Source organism: Larimichthys crocea, chromosome XIX (assembly GCF_000972845.2).
Source record: "Larimichthys crocea isolate SSNF chromosome XIX, L_crocea_2.0, whole genome shotgun sequence".
Lineage (NCBI taxonomy): Eukaryota > Metazoa > Chordata > Actinopteri > Sciaenidae > Larimichthys > Larimichthys crocea.
Genome location: NC_040029.1, coordinates 8773531 through 8799688, shown reverse-complemented (window position 1 = coordinate 8799688; position 26158 = coordinate 8773531). Strand labels below are relative to the sequence as shown.

General features: G+C 44.7%; 1 protein-coding gene across 5 annotated transcripts in view; it reads right to left on the bottom strand.

Annotated features, from left to right (window-relative positions):
* The window catches only part of fam184aa (family with sequence similarity 184 member Aa), a 52178-nt gene extending 26643 nt beyond the window's left edge, over nt 1-25535 (bottom strand). For 4 of the 5 annotated variants that reach the window (XR_003464258.1, XR_003464256.1, XR_003464257.1 and 1 more), the window contains exons 1-16: nt 25020-25535; nt 18409-18486; nt 16920-17054; nt 16684-16782; nt 15435-15641; nt 14929-15102; nt 14676-14837; nt 14142-14277; nt 13401-13582; nt 13117-13302; nt 9225-9347; nt 8986-9147; nt 6868-6989; nt 6455-6605; nt 2883-2997; nt 1864-1961 (exon numbers count right to left, since the gene is read on the bottom strand). Coding sequence is in view for 2 of the 5 variants with exons in the window: in XM_019271874.2 (XP_019127419.2) it covers nt 1864-1961; nt 2883-2997; nt 6455-6605; nt 6868-6989; nt 8986-9147; nt 9225-9347; nt 13117-13302; nt 13401-13582; nt 14142-14277; nt 14676-14837; nt 14929-15102; nt 15435-15641; nt 16684-16782; nt 16920-17054; nt 18409-18486; nt 25020-25199 (2310 nt within the window). In the remaining 3 variants the exon portion in view is untranslated. The remainder of the gene's footprint in view (nt 1-1863; nt 1962-2882; nt 2998-6454; nt 6606-6867; nt 6990-8985; nt 9148-9224; nt 9348-13116; nt 13303-13400; nt 13583-14141; nt 14278-14675; nt 14838-14928; nt 15103-15434; nt 15642-16683; nt 16783-16919; nt 17055-18408; nt 18487-25019) is intronic. The other variant, XM_027291577.1, reaches the window with a different exon arrangement.
* Nucleotides 25536-26158: the final 623 nt, after the last annotated feature.

Here is a 26158-nt window from a genome sequence, read left to right as displayed (position 1 = left end):
GGGAAACTGACGCTGTTATCTACAGACCAGACTCCTTTGTCATTTTACCAGAATATTTTCACGTCTCACTTTGTGAATTGAGGATTTCTATCGACCGAAGCGGAATTGGTTATTGTTGAAACGACGCAGAGACGAACCAAGATGATCCGGTGAGTTTTATTTTGTTTCTGTCACGTTTGAATGAAGTGTTTTTTTTTATGAGTTGACAAGAGAGAAACTTAAGTAAGAATATTTCCTTTATTTTATTCATTTGTGGGACAGCAAAATCAGGAAAGTTTATTCAAATCTGAACTGAAGCTAACTCTAATAAATACTAATACTGTCTAATTGGGTTTCTTGTTGCTTTTATATGACGTCCAGTTTGAGATCACGGAGAACAAGAAATCCATCTTTAAGTTTCCATCTTGAGCCAAAGAGCAGAAAACCTGCCTGAGTTTGTCTTTTTTATCGGGCACGAAATCACTATTCTATTGAACCGTCTCATTTCCATGACGATGCATTGTGTGATTTATAACTTCACCCGGGGAAGAAGTGAAACATTAAAACGGGAGCTGACGCATTCCCACACACACACACACACACACACACACACACACACACACACACACACACACACAGTGCTACCATGATTGTTATTTTATTTTTTTTCAATGGGGCAGTAAAAAGTCATCAAATGTTTCTGCCTGCGAGAGCTATCACCCCTCTGGCGCATCTTCAATATCATTTTACAAGGAAACCTAATGAATTGTTTCACAGAGATCGAACTTTCTAGGCTGATTTGATTGCTTTATTAATCTTTCACCACTAATTAGCTCCTCAAGAAGGATCATTAACTTAAAACGAACAATATTTAAAAAAAACTTAACACGAGTTACTTTTGTCGACCGTCGCTTACAACTAAAACTCTCAGGAGGAGGTGACTTCAGGGCAACAAGTCGACGTTATAGGTCGGAGAAAATCTTTCTTTTTTTTTTTAGTCCTCGTACTGATGATCTCATCTGTTTTCAGGACTTTTGCTGATCACAGACTGCGATGCACAAAAAGACGAGGACGCAGTAAAAATAGGTCGAGCGGCAGCACATTTTTTGGACTGAAAAGCACGTTTTCACAGGTGTACAGTAGCAGCACAGGCACATAATACAGCTAAAGGAGCGTATTTTGAACTAGCACTGCCTAAAACTTGGGGTGTGCTCAGTGGACAGACGCCACTTTGGTTCTTCCAGCTCGGTCGAGCCCTGAATGTTGAATCTGGCATCAGATATCGATTCGATTTTAGTCTTTAATCATTTGATTGCTGTTGAGTTTTAGGCAACAAAAACTAAAGACACTCTAGTTGGTCAGAAATATACTGAGGCAAGAGCTGTTGACAATTTTGATGTGCAGTTACCATGGTTACAGCTGTTGGCGTGATCGTTCAGAAGCTGTGTTAACCTGACGTTACGTTAATGTTGGCTCAACTCGTTTTTTTAAATGTTAGCCTGTTGCCTCGACGTTTTCGTGGTTCATCTCGGCTGTTTGTTGACGCATCAGGTGAAATTTGTGACTATTTTACAAATCAGGGTTCGAAAATTCAGTGATATGCCACCGCAGATTAAAAACGCCTACACTGAGACGACTCTGTTTATTTATGCAGACAGCAGAACAATCAAAGAAGAACCAAAGTTACGATCCTGCTGCACTTTCCTTTGGAAAGAAATACAGAAAAACAAACGCAGATCTTTATTAAATCTGTGAAGAGGAAATAACAAACGAGCACTGCAGCACAACAAATCCCGAGCTAAAGAACGCACGCCTACATGCCTGTGTGTGCGTGTGTGTGCGTGTGTGTGTGTGTGTGTGTGTGTGTGTGAGTTTGAATCCTACCCTTATCTGGTGTTGTCTGGCCTCCTCCATGGTGCTCAGGGCACAGCAGTGAGCCTCTTGTAATCGATGCTCTCTCCTCTGATGTTCTCTCTGCATCTCTGCAAACACACACACACACACACACACACACACACACACACACACACACACACACACACACACTGTGACACCTCGCAGTATCTAATGAAAGCAGACGTGCTCTCATTAGGTTTTATCGAGACGGATGACTTGACGCTCTGTTCGAGCATCACAGCGACATGAAACGCGTTGTCGAGCAGGATGTGACGAGATCTCATCTCACTTTGTTTTTAATTGGATTTCTTTATTTTATTTTTGGATTTCTGGTCTGATAAAAGACAGAAACAGAAAAACCCGAACACAAGTGGAGCATTTTGTTCTCGACCCATCCTGAACTTTTGTTTTTTTTTACTTTTGTCAGATGACCTGATCTCGACTCCCAAACAATGCTGTGACCTCCATCCATTCATCCGACACCACCTCTGCTTAAACTATTCCCTGACTCGACTCGAGCCTCCAGTTCTGGGACTGGAGAACAACCTTTATTTGATTCTTCCTGCAGGCTAAAAGCTAAAAGTCATTCCCTCCCTTGTTATCGTGCTGAACCCGACACGTCTGCTGCGTGTGATGAGCCGTGACTATAACTTAATCATCCATGTTCTGCAGCCACCATCTGCTGGCCGACGTTAAACAAAGAGAAAGATAAATATTAATGTCGTCTACGGCAGGTTACAGGTTCATTGTAGACCGTGTAGCATTACAGATTATCATAAATTATGAGCTGTCATTAGTTGGAAGCTCAGCGTAATTATATAATATGGTTGTAGTAATCTTGTTACCCTGAGTAACGTTAGTCGATATGCATCTTTAGCCACCCTCTATAGACTCAGACACCATCCAGCTGCCAGCAGCAGAAACGTTTGGTTTTATTGATCAGATACGAACCATAACGAGGCGTATCATCAGCAGTGAGGTGTGTACGGAGGCGTGGGGCAGCTTACCTTTCAGCTGTTGGCTCAGCAGCTCCCTCTCCTGGTTGAACTGGGACTGCAGCTGCTGCAGAGCCGACTGGGACTGAGACAACTGCAGCTCCAGGGACTGTTTCAACAGAGAGATCTGACCACACACACAGAGAGAGAGAGAAGCAGATACAAATATAATTACTGCTGTTCACGTTGAAGGTTAGAGTAGTTTCTACTGTAAGTGCCGTGCTTGTTTCAGAGCTGACAGGTCGCCTTAAACATAAAAACAGTAATTACACACAGAGAAAATGTGATGCAGCTTCCAGTCGTCTGCGATCTCTGACTGCAACAGCAACGTTCACTTGTTTTCCCAGGAAATGAACAACTTGCTCGACTTGCTGCACACATGTAATTAGGCCAGCATCGTTAGCTCTCCTTGTATCCCCCCGTGTCCGTCTTTAATCCTCACATAAAAACATTTCTTCTACAGATTGTTTCGACTTCAGTCCAGAGTTTTAAATCATGCTTTTCGGTATCAACACAAGCAAGTAGTTGGAGATTTCGCCGCCTTGTCTCGGTGAGCCGACAGCTTGTCGGACGGCGAGTGTCGGCGCACGGAGCCAAATAACACAAAACAGTTTTGTCTCGAGGAGATATTGGAACCATGAGGGCCCTTAAGTGAACTCTCTCAGCCTGACGGCTCTGGTCCTCCACACGCCACTCTTCCTCAAGCTCCGGCAAATCCCAGACGGGATTTAACACAGTGGGAGTATTACATTAGTGACTGCAAGGTAAGATGGATTTAAATGAGAGGATGAGGAGCAGGGCCGGGATGAAGTCTGCACTGGATATGGGTTTAAAAAAGACAGACGGACGACCTGCACGGTATACTGTCCACTATCTGTCCGTTACAGCGGAATAACTGAACGTTAACAGCGTCGAACCCTTAATGTGTTCATTAAACACTCTCTCACACGCACAAACAGCAGCCTGAGGCTAGGACACTGTAATGAAAATATCTTAATGAAAAAGAAGTAATTATAGATAAGGATGGCACACACGCACACACACAAACACAGACTTTTCCATCCAGTAGAGCAGTTCTGCTTTGCTCTGTCCATCAAGTGTGCGAGGATGCTGCTCGGTTTGACCTTTTGACAGACATTTTTTTTTGGAGCTTGTTTATCTCAAAAGTTGAGAACAGTCGTTATCTCACCGCCGACCTGATGTCAATTCCAACGATGGAAAAAGTTTCTGACTCACCGCAAGGTGATGTGGTGTAAACACGCTGTTGTAACAGAGAAATACAACAATAATAGCACGCTTAACATGATTTGTGTCGCATATTTGATGACGACACACTTACACTCATAACTTTAAGCCTTAATATAATGTGAACAGGTGAGTTGTATATAAACTAGGGATGCACCGAAATGAAAATGTTTGGCCGAAACCGAATAAAAATTAAATGGTTGGCCGAATACCGAAACCGAATATGAAATGCGGTTGTTAAATTTTTCACTATTTTTTTACTATTGTATAAATAGCCTAGAATAAATTTGTAGACATGTTTTTTTTTTTCAAAGAAAGTAAACGTTTATTTAATATCCTTCAAATATTCTAGTAGAATTTCCAGTTAGTATAATTATTATTTCATTTATATTGTTAGAAAGTCCATGTTGTTTTAATCACTGTTAATTTGTTCTTGAAAGAAATACTATTTAGTTGTAGTATATTTCCGGTGAATTTCCATTTTTCAAACATTCATGAACGCATCATAGTCCTTCCGACGGTCATTGAACGCACCTCGCATGTGTGAGACGCCGTAGTTTAGAGAGAAGTTTATAGCGCCGCTAAGGAGCAGTGTATGATGTGTTTCTTGCCTGTGTTTTTCCTATATCCTGCATCGTGGGTTTATTGTGTGTGAATGAGAAAATAATCAGAAACCCTGGCCAGATCACTGCGCACGTTGTTTCATTGCATCAATTGCGCCACGCCACTATTCGGCCACTTCACCGAAAGCCGAATGTGGCATTTTTTGCAATATTCGGCCGAATACTTTCGGTTGCCGAATATTCAGTGCATCCCTAATATAAATTCACCCTCAGTACAGTTGTCATGAACGGGGAAATTAGCTACAGAGACCAAAACTGTTTTTTGTACCAGGCTGTAAACATGTTTATTTCTGCTGTGAAACATGGGGACTTATGGAGACTGACTCACTTCTGGAGCCAGCCTCAAGTGGACGACAAGAGGAACTGCAGTTTGTGTGACTGTGCAAAATGAAAAAACAAGACAAAGTGAGAGATTTCAAAGTCAGACTGTTCGGAGGTGGGCGTCTTGAAAGGTTGCCAAGCTGGCATTGCTGGTTGCTGGCTCCAGCTCGTCAGAAAAAAAATGTTGTATCTGAGGCCAAAAATCAGGACGAGCCTCTTTGAGGTTTCAGTTGTGACTCAGCTGAGCTGTGAATCCCCCAGAGGCAGCGCGCTCGGCTCGGATGGGCGATGCGGGTGTAAGCAGACAGCAACAAATGCTTCTCGCTGCTGCTTTAAATCTGACCTGAGCAGCTCAGTGCTGCTCATTTCTACTTTCTAAGCAATCGGAGCCTAAAGGAAAAATGAATCAACTATTGATTCACATGCATATGGTGCCCACACACGTGCTACTGTATGTGCATATACAGGATGAGGATCACTTGCCTGTGAGATGTTTTCTTCGGGGGAAACTAATTTAAAAAAAAAAAGAAGAAGCTGTTGTTGTTTCATTCTGCGTCGCTCCAGGAAAAGAACAGAGGAACTGGACAGAAATAGCACAGGTTTAATCCTTTCGTCTTTTCAGGACGACTTATTGTTGCGTGTGAGAATTCTGTGAATTTCTAAGCAGGTGAATGTGGTTGTTAATCACATTCACAGACGCAGTCAGAGGCGGCAAAGCCCGGGAGAGCGTCGCTGTGTGAGACGCATCTCTCCTCGGGCCGGCGCTATTTTTGCTCCCAGCTTTAACATCGATTCGAGCCGTCAGTCAAAAGGGATTCCCGAAGTGGGTCGCGGGGGAGAAAAGGTCACGTTTGAGGGGGGTGCCCTTATTTTTTGTCAAAGCCAGAGAAACTGGCACCAGATCGCACTTCATCACCAGTCTGTATGCAAATCTCTCGTCCGCCTTCGGCAGCATCAACCAGACACGATGAGACCGACGCTCTGCTGGGAGGATACCAGCTCAACTCGTCAACTCAACAACAACAACTGCCGTCTCTGGGCAACGACTACTGTCAGTGCAAATGTATCGCAGATATTCTGTTGGAATAAACTTGTTTTAACATTTTAAATGCTGGCGTGACCAGAGATTTTGTCCTAGCCAATCAGAAGTGACTGCCATACCCATCCCACTGATCATTTTCAGCCAGAGCAGATAGCGTTTGCATGATTTCTGCGTCTTTTTGTTTGACCGTCACTCAAAATGCTGTAAATCTGAGACGTGGCATCCTCAAACGACCTCCTCCGATGGAAGACATTAATGTTGGCCATCCTACTTCATCTGACGATGATGATACTACTGCTGAACCTAACAAGGAGCTTTAATTTTCAGTGTATGTATCAGTACGTGTGTTTTACCTGCTCCAGCAGGTCCTCCACCTTCCTCTGCCAGCCCTCTCTCGCCGCCATCATCTCCAGCTCTTTCTGCTGAGACATCTGAGTCAGCGTCGCCTGTTTGTCGGCCTCGTACTCCTCGTTCAGCTCCTCCTTTAATAAGCGCACCTCTTCCCTACAGAGAGACGACCAGAGTCCGGTCACAGAATGACATTTAATTGCATTTGTGTCCATGTGCCCCTGTCTGTAAATATCGTACGTCTCTATGAACCTGCTTCCTATTCTTTCGTATTAATATCCACGGGCACACCGGCTCCACAGGTCCACTGATTATGCTGATAACAAGTGTGATTGTGAAGCGGAAGGGGCGAGAGATGAATGTGGAAACAAATGGAAAGAGAAAGTGAGACTGACAGGATGAGATTGGAGGATTTTACCGCAGTGCATCTCTCCATTTCTGGTCCAAGTCATCTGCCATCTTGTCCATCTTCTGCTTCTCCTCTGTTCTGATGGACATCACTCTGGCTTCGTGCTGCTGTCTCTGAGTCTCGATCTCCTCCTGCAAACAGACGCACATATTTAAAGCTAAGATTGTCTATCACACCTCGGGCGCCTCACGGGACGCTGACACCTCACGCGGTAATTGGCCGGGCGTGGTGAGGTGAGACCGGAGCCCCGCTGCTCTTGGAGACTGTTATTAATCCAATTAAAGATGAACTAAAGCACTCCAAGATTAAAACGGGTATTAATGTATATTTGTGTTGGACACAACAACAACAACGCAAAGCTACTAAAACAAAGAACGCCTTCTCGAAGTGCTATCTCTGACCAGATGCGGCACTTCAATAGCTGATGACTCATAACGTCCACCTCCACGTCTATTTATAACGCCGTGGCTGCAGGGCTGCTTTTTTATTTTTTATTTTTTAAATGTGCCGCTTCCAAAGCAGAGACTAACTTCAGCAGGTCCAGCAGATGAAGACGCTCCGGGGTTTATGTGCTCATGGCTTCATTAAAAACACCTAAAAAAACGCTTCGAGTGGTTTCATCCAGATCATGGAAATTATGTCCAAGGAGACATTTTACATGTCAGCGAATCTTAATATGTTGAAAGAATAAATAAACTGGTTATAGCTGGATGTAGCAGAGTGATCAGCTGTGTTTTATTCTTCATTGCTGTATCGTGGTTTGAATATTCGCGGTGGTGGAGATGCTTCCAGGTCGTCACCGATCATAATAATTCAGATCACTTCAACGCGCTCTGACATGTTTCTTGATTGAGTCGCTTAAACAACAAATTCCTATTTTTGAAGACAGCCCTTCCTAACGCCACTAAAAACTTAAAGTGCTGCATCCAAACTCAAAGTCTAATCAGTAAAATAGTTGAAAACAAAGCACTCCGTCTTCTTATTCTACAAGTAACTCAAAAAACATCCAGATTTCGGAGGCTCTGTTTACGAAATATCTCTGTTTTCACGAGCGTAATATCACCTGAATATAACAATCGTTATGTTTTCATCATCTCAGCCCACAGCGGACAAACTAAACAGACTTTTTTAGGTTGTTTGCACATTTCGGGTCCTCTTTAGTTTCTCCTTCACACTAGGAAGGAGACTGTGACGCGAGGGGGCTGCAATCAGAAACTAGACGCGGCTAAATCTTACACACTGGTACCTTTAAGTACTGTACTTTAGTTACTTTCCACTGCTGCTTTATATTCGCAGACTAAAACCTGACGTCAGCACAGCTCAACATGTTAACATGAACTGTAAACAGTAACATTTATTTTGTGCTGGATTATTTTTGGCATAAAACAGACACAACGCAAAAAGTTGAGCAGAAGTTTTTGCTTTCTTTTTGAAACAGTAATAAGTTACTCGAGGCTTTACACCCCGCTTAACAGTAGCTGGTGTGAATTCACTCTATCCTGCAATGAGCTCAGCGCGAACACGAGATACAATCCCGCGTTAGGCTTTGCAAATCCTCTGGTTTTACAGAGGCCGGGCTCTGGTGGGTGCAGTATCGCTCCTCATTCAGGCCCTCTGTCCCCTTCTTATCCTCTTTTATTCAGCTTTTTTATTCACCCACTTCCTCGTTCATACTGTAACTCCGTCTTTGTTCACTGTGTGTACGGCATTTCTTTTTTATTTTGACGCCGCTGTGGCAACTCTGGCGATATTCTAACTATTATTAATCATATTGATAATAACATTAATAAAAAACAGCCTCTCCTCTTGCGCACACACTCTTCCCGTCTCTCCGGCAGGGCTCCTTTCAGACGCAGGACCACTCAGCTCATAATAGCCTCATCATCATTATCTCACAGCTGGCCTTCAGTTGAATCTCATTTCCTGCTTTCACACCGCTCTTCCTCTCTCTCTCTCTCTCCGATCTCTCGCTCCTTCCTTCTTATCCTCCCTCTTTGTCTCGCTGGAACTTCTGAGGAAACCGTTTTTTTTCCTGCTTTCTGTCATCATCACTGTTTCAGACGTTTGTTTAATGAACATTTAAAATAAACCCCCTCATCTCTAAATCCTCTTGGTTTTTATCCTCACCTGCAGGTCGGTCAGCAGGTTGCTGGTCTCTCGCACTCGGGATCTGGTTGCGTCCAGCTCTATCTTGAGTTTCTCCTGAGTTTCCCTCAGACAGTTGATCTGTGTCTGAGCTGAACCCAGGTTCTGCTCCCCCTCCCTCACCAGCTCCTGGAGGTGGGACACCTGAAGACATCAGCAGAGGGTTATCACACATCATCATCACCATCATCATCATCATAACTCTGAGCAGTCTTTCATACCTCCTGATTGGCCATATTGAGTTTGGCCGAGAGCTCCTCTTTCAGGTTGTCGAGCTGCTGCTGGAGGCGGTCTCGCTGCTCCTCCAGTGACAGCCGCTTTATCTCAAACTCCTGACTCATTTTCTGGAGAGTGAAGAGTGAAGAGAGAGGAAATGAAAAGACGTGTGAGGAGGAAGGACGCTCGTCAGTGCTGAACCATGAAACCAGAGGTCTGTTTGTAGAATTTGATACTTGCAGATGTTTACGATCAAGAGTCCAGCTCTTCGTTTTTGTCTAATCTTTAAACGAAGCGACTGTAAATCCCATTTGTGTTGTAATATGTGTTAAAATGCCAAACCACAGCAGCAAATCCTCCTTGGTTTCCCTCAGCTTGTAATTCCTAGCACTGATATCGATTGTGGACACATTTTATGAAACACAAGCATCGTTGTGGTTTGTTTGTATTGTTGCAGTTGTAGCTCCGCTGGATAAACAGCAGAGTATCCTCTTGTGGTCAAATTAAGATCGTTTTACAAACCAGGGCTCTGACTTCTCTCACCGCGTCCTGGCTGTTTTTTTAATACTTAAAAAGTAGCAGAAATCTGTTATATGTCATTTCTTTGCTGCGAAAAGGTGACGTACAAATAAAGACTTCCAACATCTCTCACTCTGTGAGACGCGTCTGGAGCTGCCTGACAGCGACGACAGGTAGACGGTTCATCTTCTCAGCGACATCTGTCTATCCGTCCATCTATCAAACCGCTTCGCTGTGTAAATTACAGTCGTCATTCACCTCCACCAGTCTGCTGGTGAGAAACACGCAGGTTGTAACAATGAGAGTTTTTCCCGGGCTCTACCTTCACACGACGTGAACAAACTGCAAAACAACCTGCCATCTTATCAGATCCACACGGGAGCCGAGCAGCTTTCCAATTACAGTACATGCACTTGTGTCTTGCTGCTTAATACAAATACTATACTCCACAATAATAATTTAAACAAAGGGCATTTCATTTGTTTATATCCTCCTTTGTGCTGTCGTATCCTCTGCGGGCTGAAAGAGAGGAAGCTGTTTAGTGTGAGTGACAGGTGGCCTTAACTAGAGCTACAAATACTAGTTCGTTGGGTCGGGTTCTGGGTACTTGTGATGTTTTATTAAGAGAAAATAATCAGATTAAACACAAATGACACTTATAATGAATTATGATGACGCTCACATCTGTAAACAGGGTTCCCACTCCTTTTTAAACATCAAATTCAAGGACTTTTCAAGGACTTTCCAGGCCCTGTTTGATCAAATTAAACAGGACTAGGCGTGGCATAGTCTGAAACACAGATCAAGGTTTAATCATCGAGGATCATTTCACGTGCATTCTCGACGTACGTGAGCAAAAACAAAGACTGCATCATAGTGTGGAAACAAAGCCACCGCGTGAATTCATCTCCACCCGCGGCCCGAGCGCTCAGCCGAGCCGGAGATGAGAGATACGACTGCAGAGCCTCTTTTCTACTGATGTCTCATCTGGCCCTAAGTGGACTGTGGCGAGTTATGAATTAATACGGCACAAGCGATTTGTAGAATTAGTCATTTTATTGCACGGGCTTAGGAACTCGTTAATATCTTGCTGACGGGTAAAAGTAAGAAAAGATGAAGAACGTGAACGTTTGCCGTTTAAAAAAATGACCAGGTCCATCTCTGTCTCCATCTCTGTTTTCATCTGTGTCTTCATTTCTGTCTTCATCTGTGTCTTCATTTCTGTCTCCATCTCTGTCTTCATCTCTGTCTCCATCTCTGTCTTCATCTCTGTCTCCATCTCTGTCTCCATCTCTGTCTTCATCTCTGTCTCCATCTCTGTCTTCATCTCTGTCTCCATCTGTGTCTCCATCTCTGTCTTCATCTCCGTCGTCCCACGTCCTCGCTCATTTCACTCCAAATAAAAACAGACATTAATCTAAAGACGCTGAGCCACGGCACCGCTCGGACTTACATAACGTTCCCTTTTTTCTCATCCCTCTCTTTCTCCATCCGTTCTCTCTTTCAGGGAATCTATAAACACACACCCACATGCTCACACACACACACACACACACACACACACACACACTGCTCTCACTTGGCTTAGAGGCAGGATTTAATGTCAATGAAAATCAACCAATTAGGAGTCGGCTTCAAACAGCAGTGGAACTATGAGCTCAAGAGGAGGAGGAGGAGGAGGAGGAGGGTGGGGGTGAGGAGAGAAATGTTATGAAAGAGGAGGACTATGGGAAGAGACAGGGAGAGCGCACTGGGTTCAAAATGATTTCAAACTCGGGGAGTGTGTAATCATTTCAGAGGCAGGAAATATGTCTTCATTTTAGAACGTTAAAGGAATAATCTGGACTTTTAGTGAGTTACCGTGCGGAGGATTTATCGTGTTGCCTTCGTGCCTCAAAGCTTGTCTGTGAGCTCCGACACATATGCGCGCAGGACAAAAAATAATCCAGCGGTAAAGAAATGATTTCTCTGACCAATCAGATCAGCCAATAGTGTCATCAGCGTGAAGGATCGGCCCTACAGGGACCAAAACTTTCAGCACGTCACGTTTCGCGCCAAAATACACATCGTACATTTGTTCTGACTAAAAAGGAAGAACCCCATACTCACAGGCTGACATGCGGAAGTGCATAAATACAACATAACACTGTGGGTGAGTCATTTTCAGATCTCAGACTGGTTTCAATCTCTATCTGGACACATCAGGTTTAGTCTGCACCAGTACCATTGACTAAATAAATAGAACCAGAGTAACCGGGTCAGACGTGGAAGCAGCCTGAGATGAAATAATCAGTCCAAAAGAAGTTCAGGATGCTCGTAAAGCTGCGTTAAAAAAGAGAGTGTGGTCTGTGATAGATAGTTTTGTAGGACGAGCCAAAATAAAATACCTGGTAGCTGAAGTTTCATTTTTCTCTGTTGTCATGTTGGGTCCCAAATAAGTCTGAGGAGTTGGAATAAAGAGGTTATCACCCAGGATGGGAGGGTCTGTTACACCGAGTATTCTTTTAGTTTCCTACATTGGTCTTCCTTCTTTACTTTCGTCTAACTGCTATTTAATGATCGCTGCTTTTAAAAATGAAATCCAAACAGACACAAGTACGATATATTAAAGTCCTGCTAGCTGTTTACAACCAATGTTTGTGTGAGTAATCTAGTTTTGGTTAAACTAATCTGACCTGTGTGGTGCATCGTGCAGCTCCTTTGAACTCGAGAGTGGAAAAATTAACACCAGAGGATGAAAAAGAAACAGATGAGGAATGAAGCCGCGGAGGGAAACACAGAGGCAGAGAGAGCGATGTTGTTGTCACGTCTTAGTCTTAATGTTGACCTAATTAAATTTGTGCAGTCGGCTGAGGGAGCCGCTCGTTTCTTAGAAATACATATTTCTTAAACGGCTGAGTCCATTTGCTACGAGGAGGGGATTTAATTGCTGCGTCGGAAAGAGACGTACAAGAACCCAGAGAGCCGGAGAGTCCGAGCTGTGTGTTTAATTACCGTCTTTAAACCGGTCCTTTTCACCACGGGGTCCGTGTAGAAGGTTAATAACATGTTTAGACAAACGGCCTCGTGTTAAACTGTGTCCACGCCTTTTAAAATAGTCCAACCACGAGAGGAAAACACTCCAGCTCAGCTTGACAGCGGTGTGTGAATGTGAGATTTCAGACGTGAGGTAACGCAGAATAATTTGACACTTCTACATCAGCACTTCAAGTCAATCAAACGATTCAAGTCAATCTTTAGCACAGAAGAAATAAAGAAATCTGCCTCAGGCTGAGAAAATGTTTAGTACAAAGGTCAAATCAATAAATAATATCAACATTTAAAAACACCCTGACTTCAGGTTACAGGCTTTTTTTCCGTAAACATTTCTTGACTTACTGTCATGAGGAGCCTCTTCTCCTCTTCCTTCTCCTGCTGCGCCTCCTCGCTCATGGCCTGGTGTTTCTCCTCCATCTCCTCCAGCGCTCGGACCTGCGCCTCCCTGAAGCGAAGCATCTCCTCCTCGTAGTGCGCCCTCAGCCTGGAGAGCTCCTTCTCGTAACCCTGGTGCTCCTCGCGCAGAGACTGAGGAGGAGAAGAAACGGAGGAGGAGGCGGAGGTGACGACGCGTCGGGTTTATTTATGTGATTCGTGATCTCTGCTCGATGAGGGGTTCATCGTACCTGCTCCAGTTTGAGCACTTGCTGTTTGTGCTGTTCGTTGGCCGCCTGGCTCTGGTTGAGCAGCGCCTCCCTCTCCTCCTCGAGCCGGCCGATCTTCTCCTTCAGCCGGTTCTGCTCCTGGTCCAGGTTCCTGATCGTCGCCTCGTGGGACATCTGGGTGGCCTGTAAGGAGCCGATCTGACCTGGGAACAGTCAAGTCATGGAGTGGATTCAGTCAAAGAGGTGCCGCCGTCAGCAATCTCCACCAGGAAACCTTTCAAACTGATTCAAGCGTTTGGCTTTATTATTGCTTTAATGCTGAGGTGACACTTTCGTTGACATACGCTGCAACTGGATCTGTTTATCTCCCCGAAAAAGGCGCGAGCGATTCAAAGGTTCCCCTGAGATAGACATGTGCTCATAAAACTGTTGAATGAGAAGCGCGGAGTATTTTTGACTGATACTAAGTGAGCAGAAAAAGAGCAGATGCTCCGAAAAGTGGAAGTCAAAAGCGAGTTTACACGACAAATGCTCCTCGTTTGAATGGATTAGAAAATGTTTAATCCGGAGCTTTCTAGAGTAATCAGAATTCTTTCCACGCGAGCCAAGTTTACACGACGGGGTGATTAGTATTCAAGGCAAACAAGGCTCCGTGTAGACGCACAGAAGGTGCTCTGAAATCTGAAGGGCGGCGTGTCCGGAGGTGACCTAGACGTGGAGGAATCTGGAGGAATCGGGAGTGTAAGGTAAGAATCGTCTTACTGGCTTTGTGCAGGATTTCAGTCGCCTGCTGTTGCACTCGCTCCCTGCTGCCCTCCAGCTCATACTCCGTGTCCTTCAGCTGCATCACCCAGATCTCTCCGTCCTGGATGGCTTCCTCCAGCTGCTTGTGCAGGTTCTGCGGCAGCCAATCAAACATTCGGTGTTTTAAAAACCCAAACATATCTCTCCCACCACAGCCTAGAGTCACATATCACGTATCAAGGCTATTCAGACTCCTCGCCTGCAGGAACATAAATGAACAGCACATTAGATTTCCCACCGGGCTAAGCTTCTCGAAAAACAACCTCGCCCTGAGGCTTTTACTCTTGGCCTATGCAGCTGTTTTTCATCCAATTTAGCCCATTTTTCTACCCAAACTGAACCAAAAGAAGGCGCTCATGCTACAGTATATGTGCTTTTCTGCAAAAAGGAAGAGGGAGCTGGTAGAAACAGGAGAGCAGAGTTCAGTATTTGTGCTTGGTTTGTCTTGTTCATCCTCTCATTGATCTATTTGTCTATCACACACACACACACCTTGATGGTCCCCTCGGCGTTGGCCAGAGATGTCTGCAGTCTGTTGGTCTTGTCTCGGTTCTCTCTGGCCTCCTCCTGTGCTTTCTGGAGCTCGCTCCTCAGCTTGGACAGCGAGCGCTGCAGCGCCGCCTCCTGAGCCTGGAACTCCTTACGAAGCTCGACCTTTAACGCGAGCAGAGACGACATCATTCACTCGAAAAATGTGGCGTCAACGGTCCGCTGTGAACATTTTTTTTGGTGTGGTTGTTTTTACCTCGGTCCTCTTCCAGGCCAGCAGGTTCTCGGTGGTGAGCTGGTGCGTCCTCCTCATGGCCTCCAGCTCTCTCTCGTAATACTCCTGTGCCTTGCCCAGTTTGGCCTCGTACTCCTCTACGAGACGGACCTTGTCCTTCGTTAGCTCCTCCACCCTCTCCATCAGTGCCTCCACCTACACAAAGAGGTGGATAAATACAGCAAAGGTCTGTTTTTTCACTTCAGATATGAATGTTAGTCACATTTTTTTTTAAGATTAGTCTTTTTGGTAAATCTTGTTTTAACAGTTGAGAGGAAAGGAAAAAAATGGGAATAAAACAAGGGGATGACATGCAACAAAGGTCCATGAGCCAACTGCACCAACTGAACAACTATTTTTTCAGTTTTCATGCCCTGAAACACGTCATACGCCTCCAAAACAGCAATTACCCCATCAAGTAACTTGCTGTATTAACTCCACAACATGCGTGACCATCTATCTCCCTCCCTCTCTCACTCTTAGCCCACCTCTTGTCTATGGAGCTCGGCCAGTTTCTCCTGGTCTTCGGTGGAGGTGGCGCTCTGGTTCTGCTGGTTGTTGAGGAGTTCCTCCACCTCCTGCCGGTGGGTGGCCCTCATCTCCTCCAGCGCTCGCCGCTTATCCGCCTCAAACTGGGCCTGAGCCTGGCTGAACGCCCGCAGCTTCTCCTCAAAATCCCGACGCATCTCCTCCACCTGAATTGAAACCACGAGACATGTTCTATTCCGTTTGATGTGTCATCGACCCGGCCCAGTCTCAAGCTAAGCGCTCGCGGCATCTCGTGAAAATCCCTCTGTGATAATTGAAAAGGTGCAAAATGTTCCATTGCAGCTTCTCTACACGTCGGCGTGTTGGAACTGCAGCGACGACTTGTCGGTGTTTGGATCTGACAGACGTGAGGTGGAAAAAATAGACAAAAATGGAAGATGGGGGATGTCGTGTGATGGCGGAGGACTCGGTTCGGGTTTTTTTTTTTGCGTCTCTCTGGTCAAAGCTGAAGGTGGACAGTGTGAAGGCAGTGGCAGAGAGGAAGACGAAGGGAGGACAGGAGCGACTCTAACATACAACAGATGATAGACTGAGCTCATCACGTCTAAAAGACACCTCAGGTGTTCGTTTATGCCCACTGCCGTCAGACTCCACAGAAGCAGGCGGGTATGATGATGTGTCGTGAGATGGCGTGATATGATGCATGTGATCATGTTGGATTGATATTTTACAATCATACATTACTGGAACAATCAGTTTATTTTCAATATCAGTTCATCTGTCAATCATTTTCTTGATTAATCGATTGGTTGTCTGGTCGTCACGTGCCTCTTTTTGTCCACAACACAAAGATATTTAGTTTACCGTTGTAGAGGACTGAAAAAAGTAGAAAATATTCATATTTCAGGAGCTAAATTTAGAGAATTTGCTTTTAAAAAAATTATTTGATTACCAAAATATTTGCTGAGTTGTCGCAGCTTTAAGTTAAAGCAGTCTTGTGCAGGTGGCGTTAAGAATCGCCGTAAAGCCGGTGGAAACAAGAGGCATGCTGTTTGTGTCTGATGAGAATAACACAGCACAACTTTTAACTGAGTATAGTGGGAAATATTCCATGAAATATACTTTTATCAGCATTAAACAGGGTCAGGCTCCCAGTGTTAAAACAGCTGAGCAGCCTTTTAACAGCCTGTGTGATTAAATATATATATATATTAGTGTGTGTGAGTGTGTGTGCGTCTAAATCCTTACCTCTCTGCTCATAGAAACCACTCTCTGTGTGTGCTGGGCCTCGGTGCAGAGCTGGGAATCCTCCATTCTCTGTCTGTACATCTCAAACTCTGCTAAAGCCTGACGGTAACAAAACAGCTGCGTTACATTATTTCACACGACACATTACACAGACACACTCCGACTAACTAATCCACGCTAAACACAACCAACTAAACGAAGCCCCCCCGTGGTTTGGCCCGGCAGCAGAGAGCGACCTGTCTCTTCATGTGCTCGTGGAGTTCGACGGATTCTTCCAGACTGGCCAGCCGCCGCCTCAGGTCCGCCTCGTCCGCCATCTTACTCTTGTACTGCATGATCTTGTCTCTGGTTTCCGTCACGATGTGTTGGACCTGAGCAGGAGAGAAAAAGAGGCACGCGAAGTCACTTCACAGTTGTGTCGACAATGTTTTGCGTAAATATTTTTGTTCAAATACAACATGTGAACCCATATGCAGAGTGGGCGGGAACGAGAAGAGAGAGAAATAAATACGAGCGGGAGCCAGCACGACTCTGCTGCCTCCGAGAAATGTGTCTTGGCAGAGGAGAGAAGTTTAACACTTGAAAGCAACGCTAATTTAATTAACACCTTCGACCACGGTACACTGAAGCTTCTCTCTGAAAGAGAGATGAATGAAATTAACGACATTTAAATCAGTTTCGTGTGAGCTCAGATTTTATCCTCAGATGAACTCCTGCCCGTCAGTGGAGATCGTGGGTTTTTGGATCTGGGAACGTGCTGTATAATACATGCAACACGTTTTAAACTGCTCGCTTTTCAATAGTTTCTGATTCCTGTTATACAGCTGGGTGTGTTGTTGACTGAGTTAGTTTCTGATTCCTGTTATACAGCTGGGTGTGTTGTTGACTGAGTGTGGACAATAGGAAAGTATATAATCTTATAGGAGGCAGCAGCTCATATGTGCTGCTGTTTTGTTGCAGAAAGTTGGATTAGAGGATCCAGACTACAACACTTCATTCTAAGTGTAACCACAGCTCGTGGTGTTTACACTTTCTGTAAAGTTTTTGCTAATTAAACACTCTGCAGACGGCGTTAATTAAAGCGCTTCAGATTCTGTTTCACCTTGCTTCTGACTCTTAATGTGCAGGAGCTCGTTCTGTCCGTTTATTTTCCCCCGGCGGTGGTTACTCAAAGATTTATCCCACTTAATAGGTACTGATATGATATGTGTCTCAAATCAGGGAGCACGTCCAGATCAAATTACAGGAAAAAAGCCGAGCATCTATGAGAGATTTCGGATCGTATAACAACAAATGAGGGAATATCTTTGGGAAGAGGGATCCAGGAATCGATGCCAAGGAGTACTTTACGTGTTGGTACACTTAATGTTGCTTATTCTTTTCGTTTGGCAAGCGTCTGCGCCAGCCGCCTTCATAAAGCTGTAAAGTTAATTGTCTGAAAGGGCAGAAACGCTTCACTCCTGTAGGCTGTTGTCGATGCAATAAATAATTGTGTAGATCAGAATCTGCGTTGACCCGCTCCCTGCAGGTTCGGCGACAGACAGCTAAAGTACAGTCAGCGCTGACACCAAAATTGCAGCGTGACACGGGATTGCCTGCTGCCTCTCTCCTCCCGCTGCAGTCAGGCGGAAGAACGTTGCTTTATTTCAAGTTCACCACTGGAACTACTAATATATTTGTATACTTATGTATTTGGAAGTGTTTGGTGCTGTGTTGTGCCCGTACCTCGTCCTCGTGGGCTTCTTTCAGGGACTCGATCTCTTCCTCGTGTTCGTCGTTCTTGGTGTTGAGAGCGTAAATTACCTGGAGACGGGAAGAGAGTGAGACGACAGAATGAGGATGGGAATGAGAAAGCGCTTCACTGTTTCAACGTCGATAAACTGTTTCACGGTGCAGAGCAAAGCTTGGTTTTTGCATTCAGAGTGCAGCGATCGATAACTAAGACAGCAGAGGAGAGAAAGAGGTTTTTCACTCTGATTAAAGAGCATCAATCTCAGGCGGAGTTGTGTATTTTTGTAGTTTTACGCCGAGAGTGTTTGCGCCGCAAGTTTTCTGCAGAGACTGAAAACTGAGCCAAGACGTCGTCACGCTCAAATCACAGCAAAGAAACGTGCGACCGAAGCAGCTCTGACGAAGTCTGAGCTTTCAGTCCCAAAGCTTACGTAATAAACGCGTAGCGACGGGAGTTACTGTACTAAATCCCGTATGGATGTCACCTGAAAGTCCTCTGCTGACTGTGGCGCTCTCCGCAAACATCATTTCTAACCCAGAAATGTGTGCTGGAGGTAAACGATATGCAGGTGCTTTAAAAAAAAAAGCTCAGTGAGCAGCTGAGATCAGTCACGGTCAGCTGAATTTCAGTCTACAGCTGAGGTGAAAGCTCAGTACACAAACACAAACACAAGACGGCTGGGAATTCTCTATATTATTAAAAGTTTCACTGTGGCTGCTTTAATTAATACATCCGCACATGTGCATTAATACTAACACCGGCGTTGCATTCAGGGCACAGTGATGACGTCGAAGGCCTTAATCTCTTTATGTTCTTTCATGAAGTTTCTGACACAATGTCTTGTCATGTTTTCATGCATTATTCAAAATTATAATTCAGCGTGAACGTAACACGATGAGGCGACCGAGTCACACTGTCTTCTACAATTTCTGCTGTTCAAATTAATGAATTAAAGATGAAGTTTTGTCTGTGAAAGGAGTTTGTTCTTTGTCTCTTCCAGTAGCGAGTACATGCTTTTGGTTTAAAACCTGTGTTGACTGTCCCTGGACAAAAGGTCTTAGCGTGCTTCATACGAGCTCGTCCGTCTGACATGTTGACAACAACATCTGAGGACTACAGTGTTTATTGCTCATGCTGCCACGGAGACGTCATGACACACTCAGTCATGCTGTGAGCGAGATTTAACCCTGATCTGTTCGGCCTCTTGTGGAGCAACATCACTGATTTCGATCACCACCTTTTTAAGCGCTACATGCCCGCTGTTCCCTCAGCAGTATGTCGGTGTGTAAAAGGAGTCAGTAAGGTAGACGCTCCCCTCCTGTTCTTCAGTGTGAAGCCTTTTTGATTCCCAGCAGTAAGTCAGCTATGGAAATGTTCCTTCAATTATACATGATTATTTTAATGACGCTGGTGTGCCTGCCGCTTTCATCTCTCTCCTCTCCTTTCTGCTTTCATCCTCTTATCTCTCTCTCTCCCCCCGTTTTTTTGTTCCGCATCTTTCTCTCGCTCCGGTCTCTCTGCTCTTTGTCTCTCCAATCTCGCAGGAATAAAGACACCTCGCATCACTATTTGTGTCTCCAACACTGAGGCTTGTTTTCCATAAATAATCCTTCACAGTTAAATGATGCTCTTGCAAGACAGTGACGAAAACACCTCTGCGCCTTAGTCAGTGCGTGGTGATAATCAATTCGTAGTTTAAGTCAAATATTCTCTGGTTTTCGATCTTCTTTGAGATTGTCTTTATTTTTTAGAGCAGACTGAGCAGCCACAGTCTAAAGTGGATGACAGTAATCCGTCCAGCTCTCCGATTGATTTCCAGTAGGCTCGGTCTCGGATAGTTAGACAGACTGTCGATACCCTCATGTCCTCAGTGGCTGTTTAATCTGCTCATATACCTGAAGCAGCACGCGCTGCTGTTTGCTTCTCTTTAAAAGGTTCAACGGTTTATGTATTCTGCTGTAATATGTAGGGTTTGATTTGCAAAACCAAAAACCTGTCTGTTGGCATAACTGTTGCTTTGTTTTCAAGTCCAAAATAGCGACAACCAGACCAAGCACACACCGCTTCACAGCGGCTTTTCAGAAACCTGTGGCTGACGTCCCTGAGACTACGTCCATGTTTCATGCAGCCTATGCTTCGAAGTCAACTCACGTGATGCTCAGCATCGGACAGCTTGGACTGCAGCACGACAGAGCTCAGCTTAGCTCGGAAAATAAAACGTACTGAGGGGAGTGTTTCTGGGTCTCACTGATTACTGTACCAAAGCCCAACTTGCACAACTTTTAGAGCATTATTCACATCGCAGCGTGATCGATTCATGACCGAAAACTTTTGGCAACACGTACTGAACAACCTCCGAAAATCTGAAGAGTGGTAGACGCAGACGCAGCAGGTGGATGGGAGTGTTGGTCGTGGTACGTGGGCGCGCTGTGCCTGGAGCAGATGACCGTATAAAGAAAGACAAAGATATATAATATATTTTATATGAATTTCCAACATTATGACAGAAAAGACGGTTACAAATGAGCCGCTGTTGGGTAGAAGTATTAATATTCAAAGCTGCGATATCAATTTAACAATCCCGATCACTAGAATGAGACTAATTCTTTAAAATCATGACAATTCACTCATCTAGAATATTAAAAAAAAGACTACATAAAAGATAAAAAGATTCTCGCTGCATGTCTTTATTTCCATCAGAAAGGAAGGACGATTACGGCTCGACTAAAACATCCCAGAAGAATCTCATTCAAATCAAATCAAATATCGACCGGTGGAGCATTGATCGAGTCGACATGTGGAATCAATCAAAAAGCAGCATCACGCAGGCGGACAGCAGAGTTTCATCAAAAGGCTAATTATGAACCGGATGTCAGTATGTTTAATAAGAGCTGAATGAATGAGGAACGGTGGTAAAAGTGACACTATTGATTGAACCACTCGTGTCTGGACTCGCTGCTTTAACAGAAACCCTGTTGCTCTGCTCTCATTACTTTCAGAGGATTATCATCATATTCACTTATTAGAGTCTTTTCTTAGAGGTGCTGTGGTCTTAACGCGATCCCGTGACATTTGAGTTTTCCGTCCGCTGTTTTCTTCCTCCAGACGCCATGAAGAGGCAACGCGGCCTCTGTTACCAATTAGCTGAAGCTCACAGTGCAGTCATTGTGTAAAGGCGCTTTGAATCTGCTCCCTCGCTCGTTGTTGTGCTGCTGCTGCTCCATTGCTCCAAGGACACACACTTACCACAGCACATTGCAACCTCAGCCTCAGTTTCTCTGCATCCAATCATCGCCAAGCATTATAGATACGAGGCAGGCTTTTAGAAAACTGGACCCATACTTCTATCTTCATGACCGTCAGGGGCACTTGGCTATGCGGTTGGCCAGCTCATCTGCATTTCTTCTTCAGTCTGACACTACTGGCTCATCGTACAGGATGATTAGACTACTGACGACTAACTTTTGTTAAAGTTTGCAGGTGCAGAGCTGGATGAAATGAGATCCTTAAATGGAAATGCATAAGGATACTTTTCTTCTTATCTGGGTGGTGCTGTTGAATGTGAGCTACCACGTGTTTCCAGGTGGAGCCAAGACGCCGTCTCCTGAACTCTGTTAACCGCAACTCTCCGTCGCTGTAGATCTACAGGAACCCGAATTGTTCCCAAATAACTGAGAACGTGACGTTAACAGTGCACGCCGAAAAGTTTGTTGAACTTGCACTTGTGACTTCCTCCGTCACGTGACTCTCAAACAAATAATGCCTCTTGAAAATCTCCTCCAACATTTCTGGAGGTGCAAGGACCCGCTCAGCTGTGCGATACGATAGATGTTTTTCTATCGTTTGTCTACCCATGTGTCACAAATCACTCTGTTTACGGCAATAGAGTCATGTCACATGGATGTACGGATGAGATCCACACAAGTGCTGTCAGGTGCTCAAAACAAACAAACCTCAGATGTTGAAAGAGCGTTTTACCCGCGGTACGCCATCTGGGAAATAATCCCTGAAGACGACGCGAGGAGATAACAGCTGGTGTTGCAGCTCACATCTGCAAAGAAAAAGGCTTTTTCCATGTTGTGATTTTACAGATGAGATTTGAATTTACGGCAAAGGCAGAGAGGTTCGGTCCAGCTGTAGTCGCTGTGTTCTGTATTCAAAGCATGCGTTTACACTACAGCCAGGAATCAGCAGTCTTGTCTTCCACCCTCCTCGAACAATAGTTCCAACTGTTTAGTTACCGCAGCTTGTTTAGCTTTCTATGTATCCAGATGATGTAACGGTATGAAAGGCAAGATTCATGTCTTATTTAAATCTCTGCAGATGCACCGCGACACACACCACACGTTACCGCCCCTCCTGGACCGCACGTTCATACTCCCCATTGGGTTTCTTTCTCGCTCGCAGGCAGGAGAGTAATAAAAGCTTTGAAAGTCAGCTTCCTGAGGAAAACCGTGTGATTCATTTCAAGTGGTTCAAACGGGCAGTAGGTCTACAGGTATCAGCCAGCTGTTAGTTTGAGTTCAACCACTTTGTCTTACATGATAGTACAGTGGTCTGATCTTTGGGTTTTTAAATGACTATCGCAGTGGCATGACCTAATGGTGGCTGGCTTGAATCTGGTCTTGAATGAGCAACTGTTTTTCCATTGTCCTTGATTCATTTGAGTAAACCTCCTGTTGAAATAAGGCCGCCTGTCCTCCATTCCTTTTATTTTGGGTTGAGCCGTCCTTCTGTTTTAGTTTGAAAACGTCAGAAACGAGCTTCCACGACTACAACATGTCCTACTTCCCACCTGCTCTCTCCTCAATGCCTGCTACTGAAGAAAACAATGCATTGTCTGCAGAGTTGTAAGAAGTGCTCACGCGCTTCACTGTATATAGTGAAAGCTGTCAACAATACTGCGAGCGGAATGAATGAAATATGCAACATGTGAATGACAACGCCGTGATGTCTTCAGAGTACAACGCAAACGCCACGTTGATGCCGTAGCCTGCGGATACCCCCACACGAGCAAAGCACAAAGGCGTATCTGCCGTGACGCTCTCAATTTTTAAAAAGCGAAGACATCTGGATACACAACGCGCCGGTCTCTTGGCTTTTAAGGCGGCTTGAGGAAACAACACTCCTGAAATAACTCCAGAAATCTATTTTTAAATGAACTTTCTACACCGGGGGGGTTTCTTCTGACTTCTCCAACCAGGGACCAACACCGCACGGCAATCTGCAAATGACTTACCCAAACACAAAGATATTCAGTTTGTAATTAAACGACAGAGAAACGCCTGATATCTGGAGAAGCTAGCACCAGACGATGCCAGAGCTCAACACTCAGGTCTGCCCATGATGCTGCGTCTCACTAAAAAAAGAACTATTACACATTGTTTGGTCCCGAGCGGGTGATAGATTGGATGCCACCTTGCTTCCTCGGTAGGTGAAGAGAAAACGAGGTGAAGTATGTGGGCGAAACTCCAAACAAGTTTGAGAGCGTAAAATGAGGTCATTCTTCAAAAGGAGGCACGTCGAGGAGTGGAGTGCCACGACGAGCGTCGACAGCGTCCTGTTTTCATGGCAGCTAAGAGTCTTTGTTGTCATTCGATGACCGCTTATCGATAAAACAATACGTAAACACCGACTTCTTCGTTGCAGAAGTTAAACCCTCGTCGCCTCAGCTGCGGCAGATAATCGTTCACATTCAGGAGAGCGGCAGACGTCCCTGTCTGACCTCTGGGATCATGTTTGCATTGATTGTTATTGCTGAGAGTACCGTAATACACTGAGCTGCATGCAGATGACTTCAGCGATCATATATTTAAAGATCCCATCTGTATTTTTTTGTATATAAATCCACTGATGTGGTAAATTGTGTCTGATAGCAGTTGCCAAACTCTACAATCGTTCCCCAGCGTGCAAGAAATACCCTGCTGGTGACAAACACCAATACGGCCGATCTATGGTTCACCTTGGAGCTTTGAGGAGCGGAGATAAGGAGAACGTGCCAATCTCTCCACCGCTGCAAACAGCTGCATTATAATCCATTTTCAATCCATTCGCAAGTGTGTGTGTGTGTGTTCGGACAGCTTATCCCACTGTCTAAATCTGTGCTGTTCTCTGTTATGTAAAAAACCTCCTTACCTCTCCTCTGCTTTTGTCTTCCCTTCCTTCTACAAACTACTTTATTTACATTTTATTTCTCAGCAGCCCACTGAGACAAAAAAAAGATGCTGAAAACAAACCACAGCTGACACCTTAAGATTTTCTACTACACAACAACAACAAGAAGAAGAAGAAGAGGAGCTCTTGCATCCTTCGCCGGGTTTCAGGTGGAGTACAAAGAAGATCTGCATCCCCTCCAGGATTACATAACTTCCCTTAAGCCCTTCATTGGTAGCAATGGGAAGCCCCTGTGATGAAAAACATGCACAATATATACAGTGTGCTACATTTACAGCCGGTCTGGAAGCTTCATGAATCGGGTCCAAGCTGAGAGTGAAACACAAACTCCAGAAACCTTACCTGAGGGTGTAACCTGTGAACCCAGAGACTACAAACACAACACACTGTTTACAAATCATCACACACACCAACACATGACTGAACAGACCTTGGTGAGCTGAGCTATCTTCTTGCTCATCTTCAGATGCAGGTCTTGAGTGTACTCCAGCGTCAGGCTCCCGTCGTAAAACATGCTGGCCGCCGTGGATGTTGATGATGGGGTGTATTTGGTGGTGTTGCTAGAGGAGGAGGTGTTGTACGGAGGCTGCCAGCCTGCCCCCGTCGCCATTTTTACCGTTTTTTAGGGGGGTAAATAAACCCGAACTCGACGGTTTGAATTTAAATAAAGTGTAGCAGCGGCCGTTAGTCGTTACATCCCCGCTGTTGTCGGTTAATCTTCCGTTTTCAGCGACAGACAGAGAGAGAGAGAGACAGACGGCGGAGCAGCGACCGTCCCGTCTCACGCATCCGCAACGGGACGCGAGCGCGAGCCGCCGCTCCGAACGTCGAGTGGAGTCGCGCGCCAGATGCTCGGCAGCCAGCCAGCCAATGGCGTTCACGCTCTCATGGCGCGCGTGCGGTAGCCGTTGGAGTATTTAAACAGACGGAGGAGAGAGAGAGGAGCGGACATGTTGATGGAGCTGCAGCCCGGACTGTGGCACCCTGCCTCGGCCTGGAAGATGCAGCAGCAGCCGGGGAGGGTGGGGGTCAGCTGCGTGATGGCACCTTCAAAAGCTGTCGGAAATATGGAAGAGAGATTCACGTACAATCCTCATGACATGATAAATTATTTTATACTTTATGAACTGAAAAGGAGCACATGGAGTTCAATGGTTTTATTATTATTTTATTGTTTTAATGTGAAATGTTTTAACCCTGGTTTAACCATGTAAAGCACTTTATAATAATAATTATTATTTTATAAGAATAAGAAAAGATATACTTTATTAATTCCCTCAATTTACATGCATTTTAACCCAAACACACATACAGTACAAGAACAAGGGCTCATAAACATGCAAGACAGATTCATGGGTTAAAAATGCATGTAAATAAAAAAAAAAAATGAGGGGATTAATAAAGTATATCTTCTTATTATTAATAATTAATTATTATATTATTAAGATAAAGAAGATATACTTTATTAATCCCCTCAAATTTGTTTTAATTACATGTCTTTTTAAACCCCAAAAACCACACATACAGACAAGACAAGGGCTCATAGACATGCAAGACAAGATTCATGGG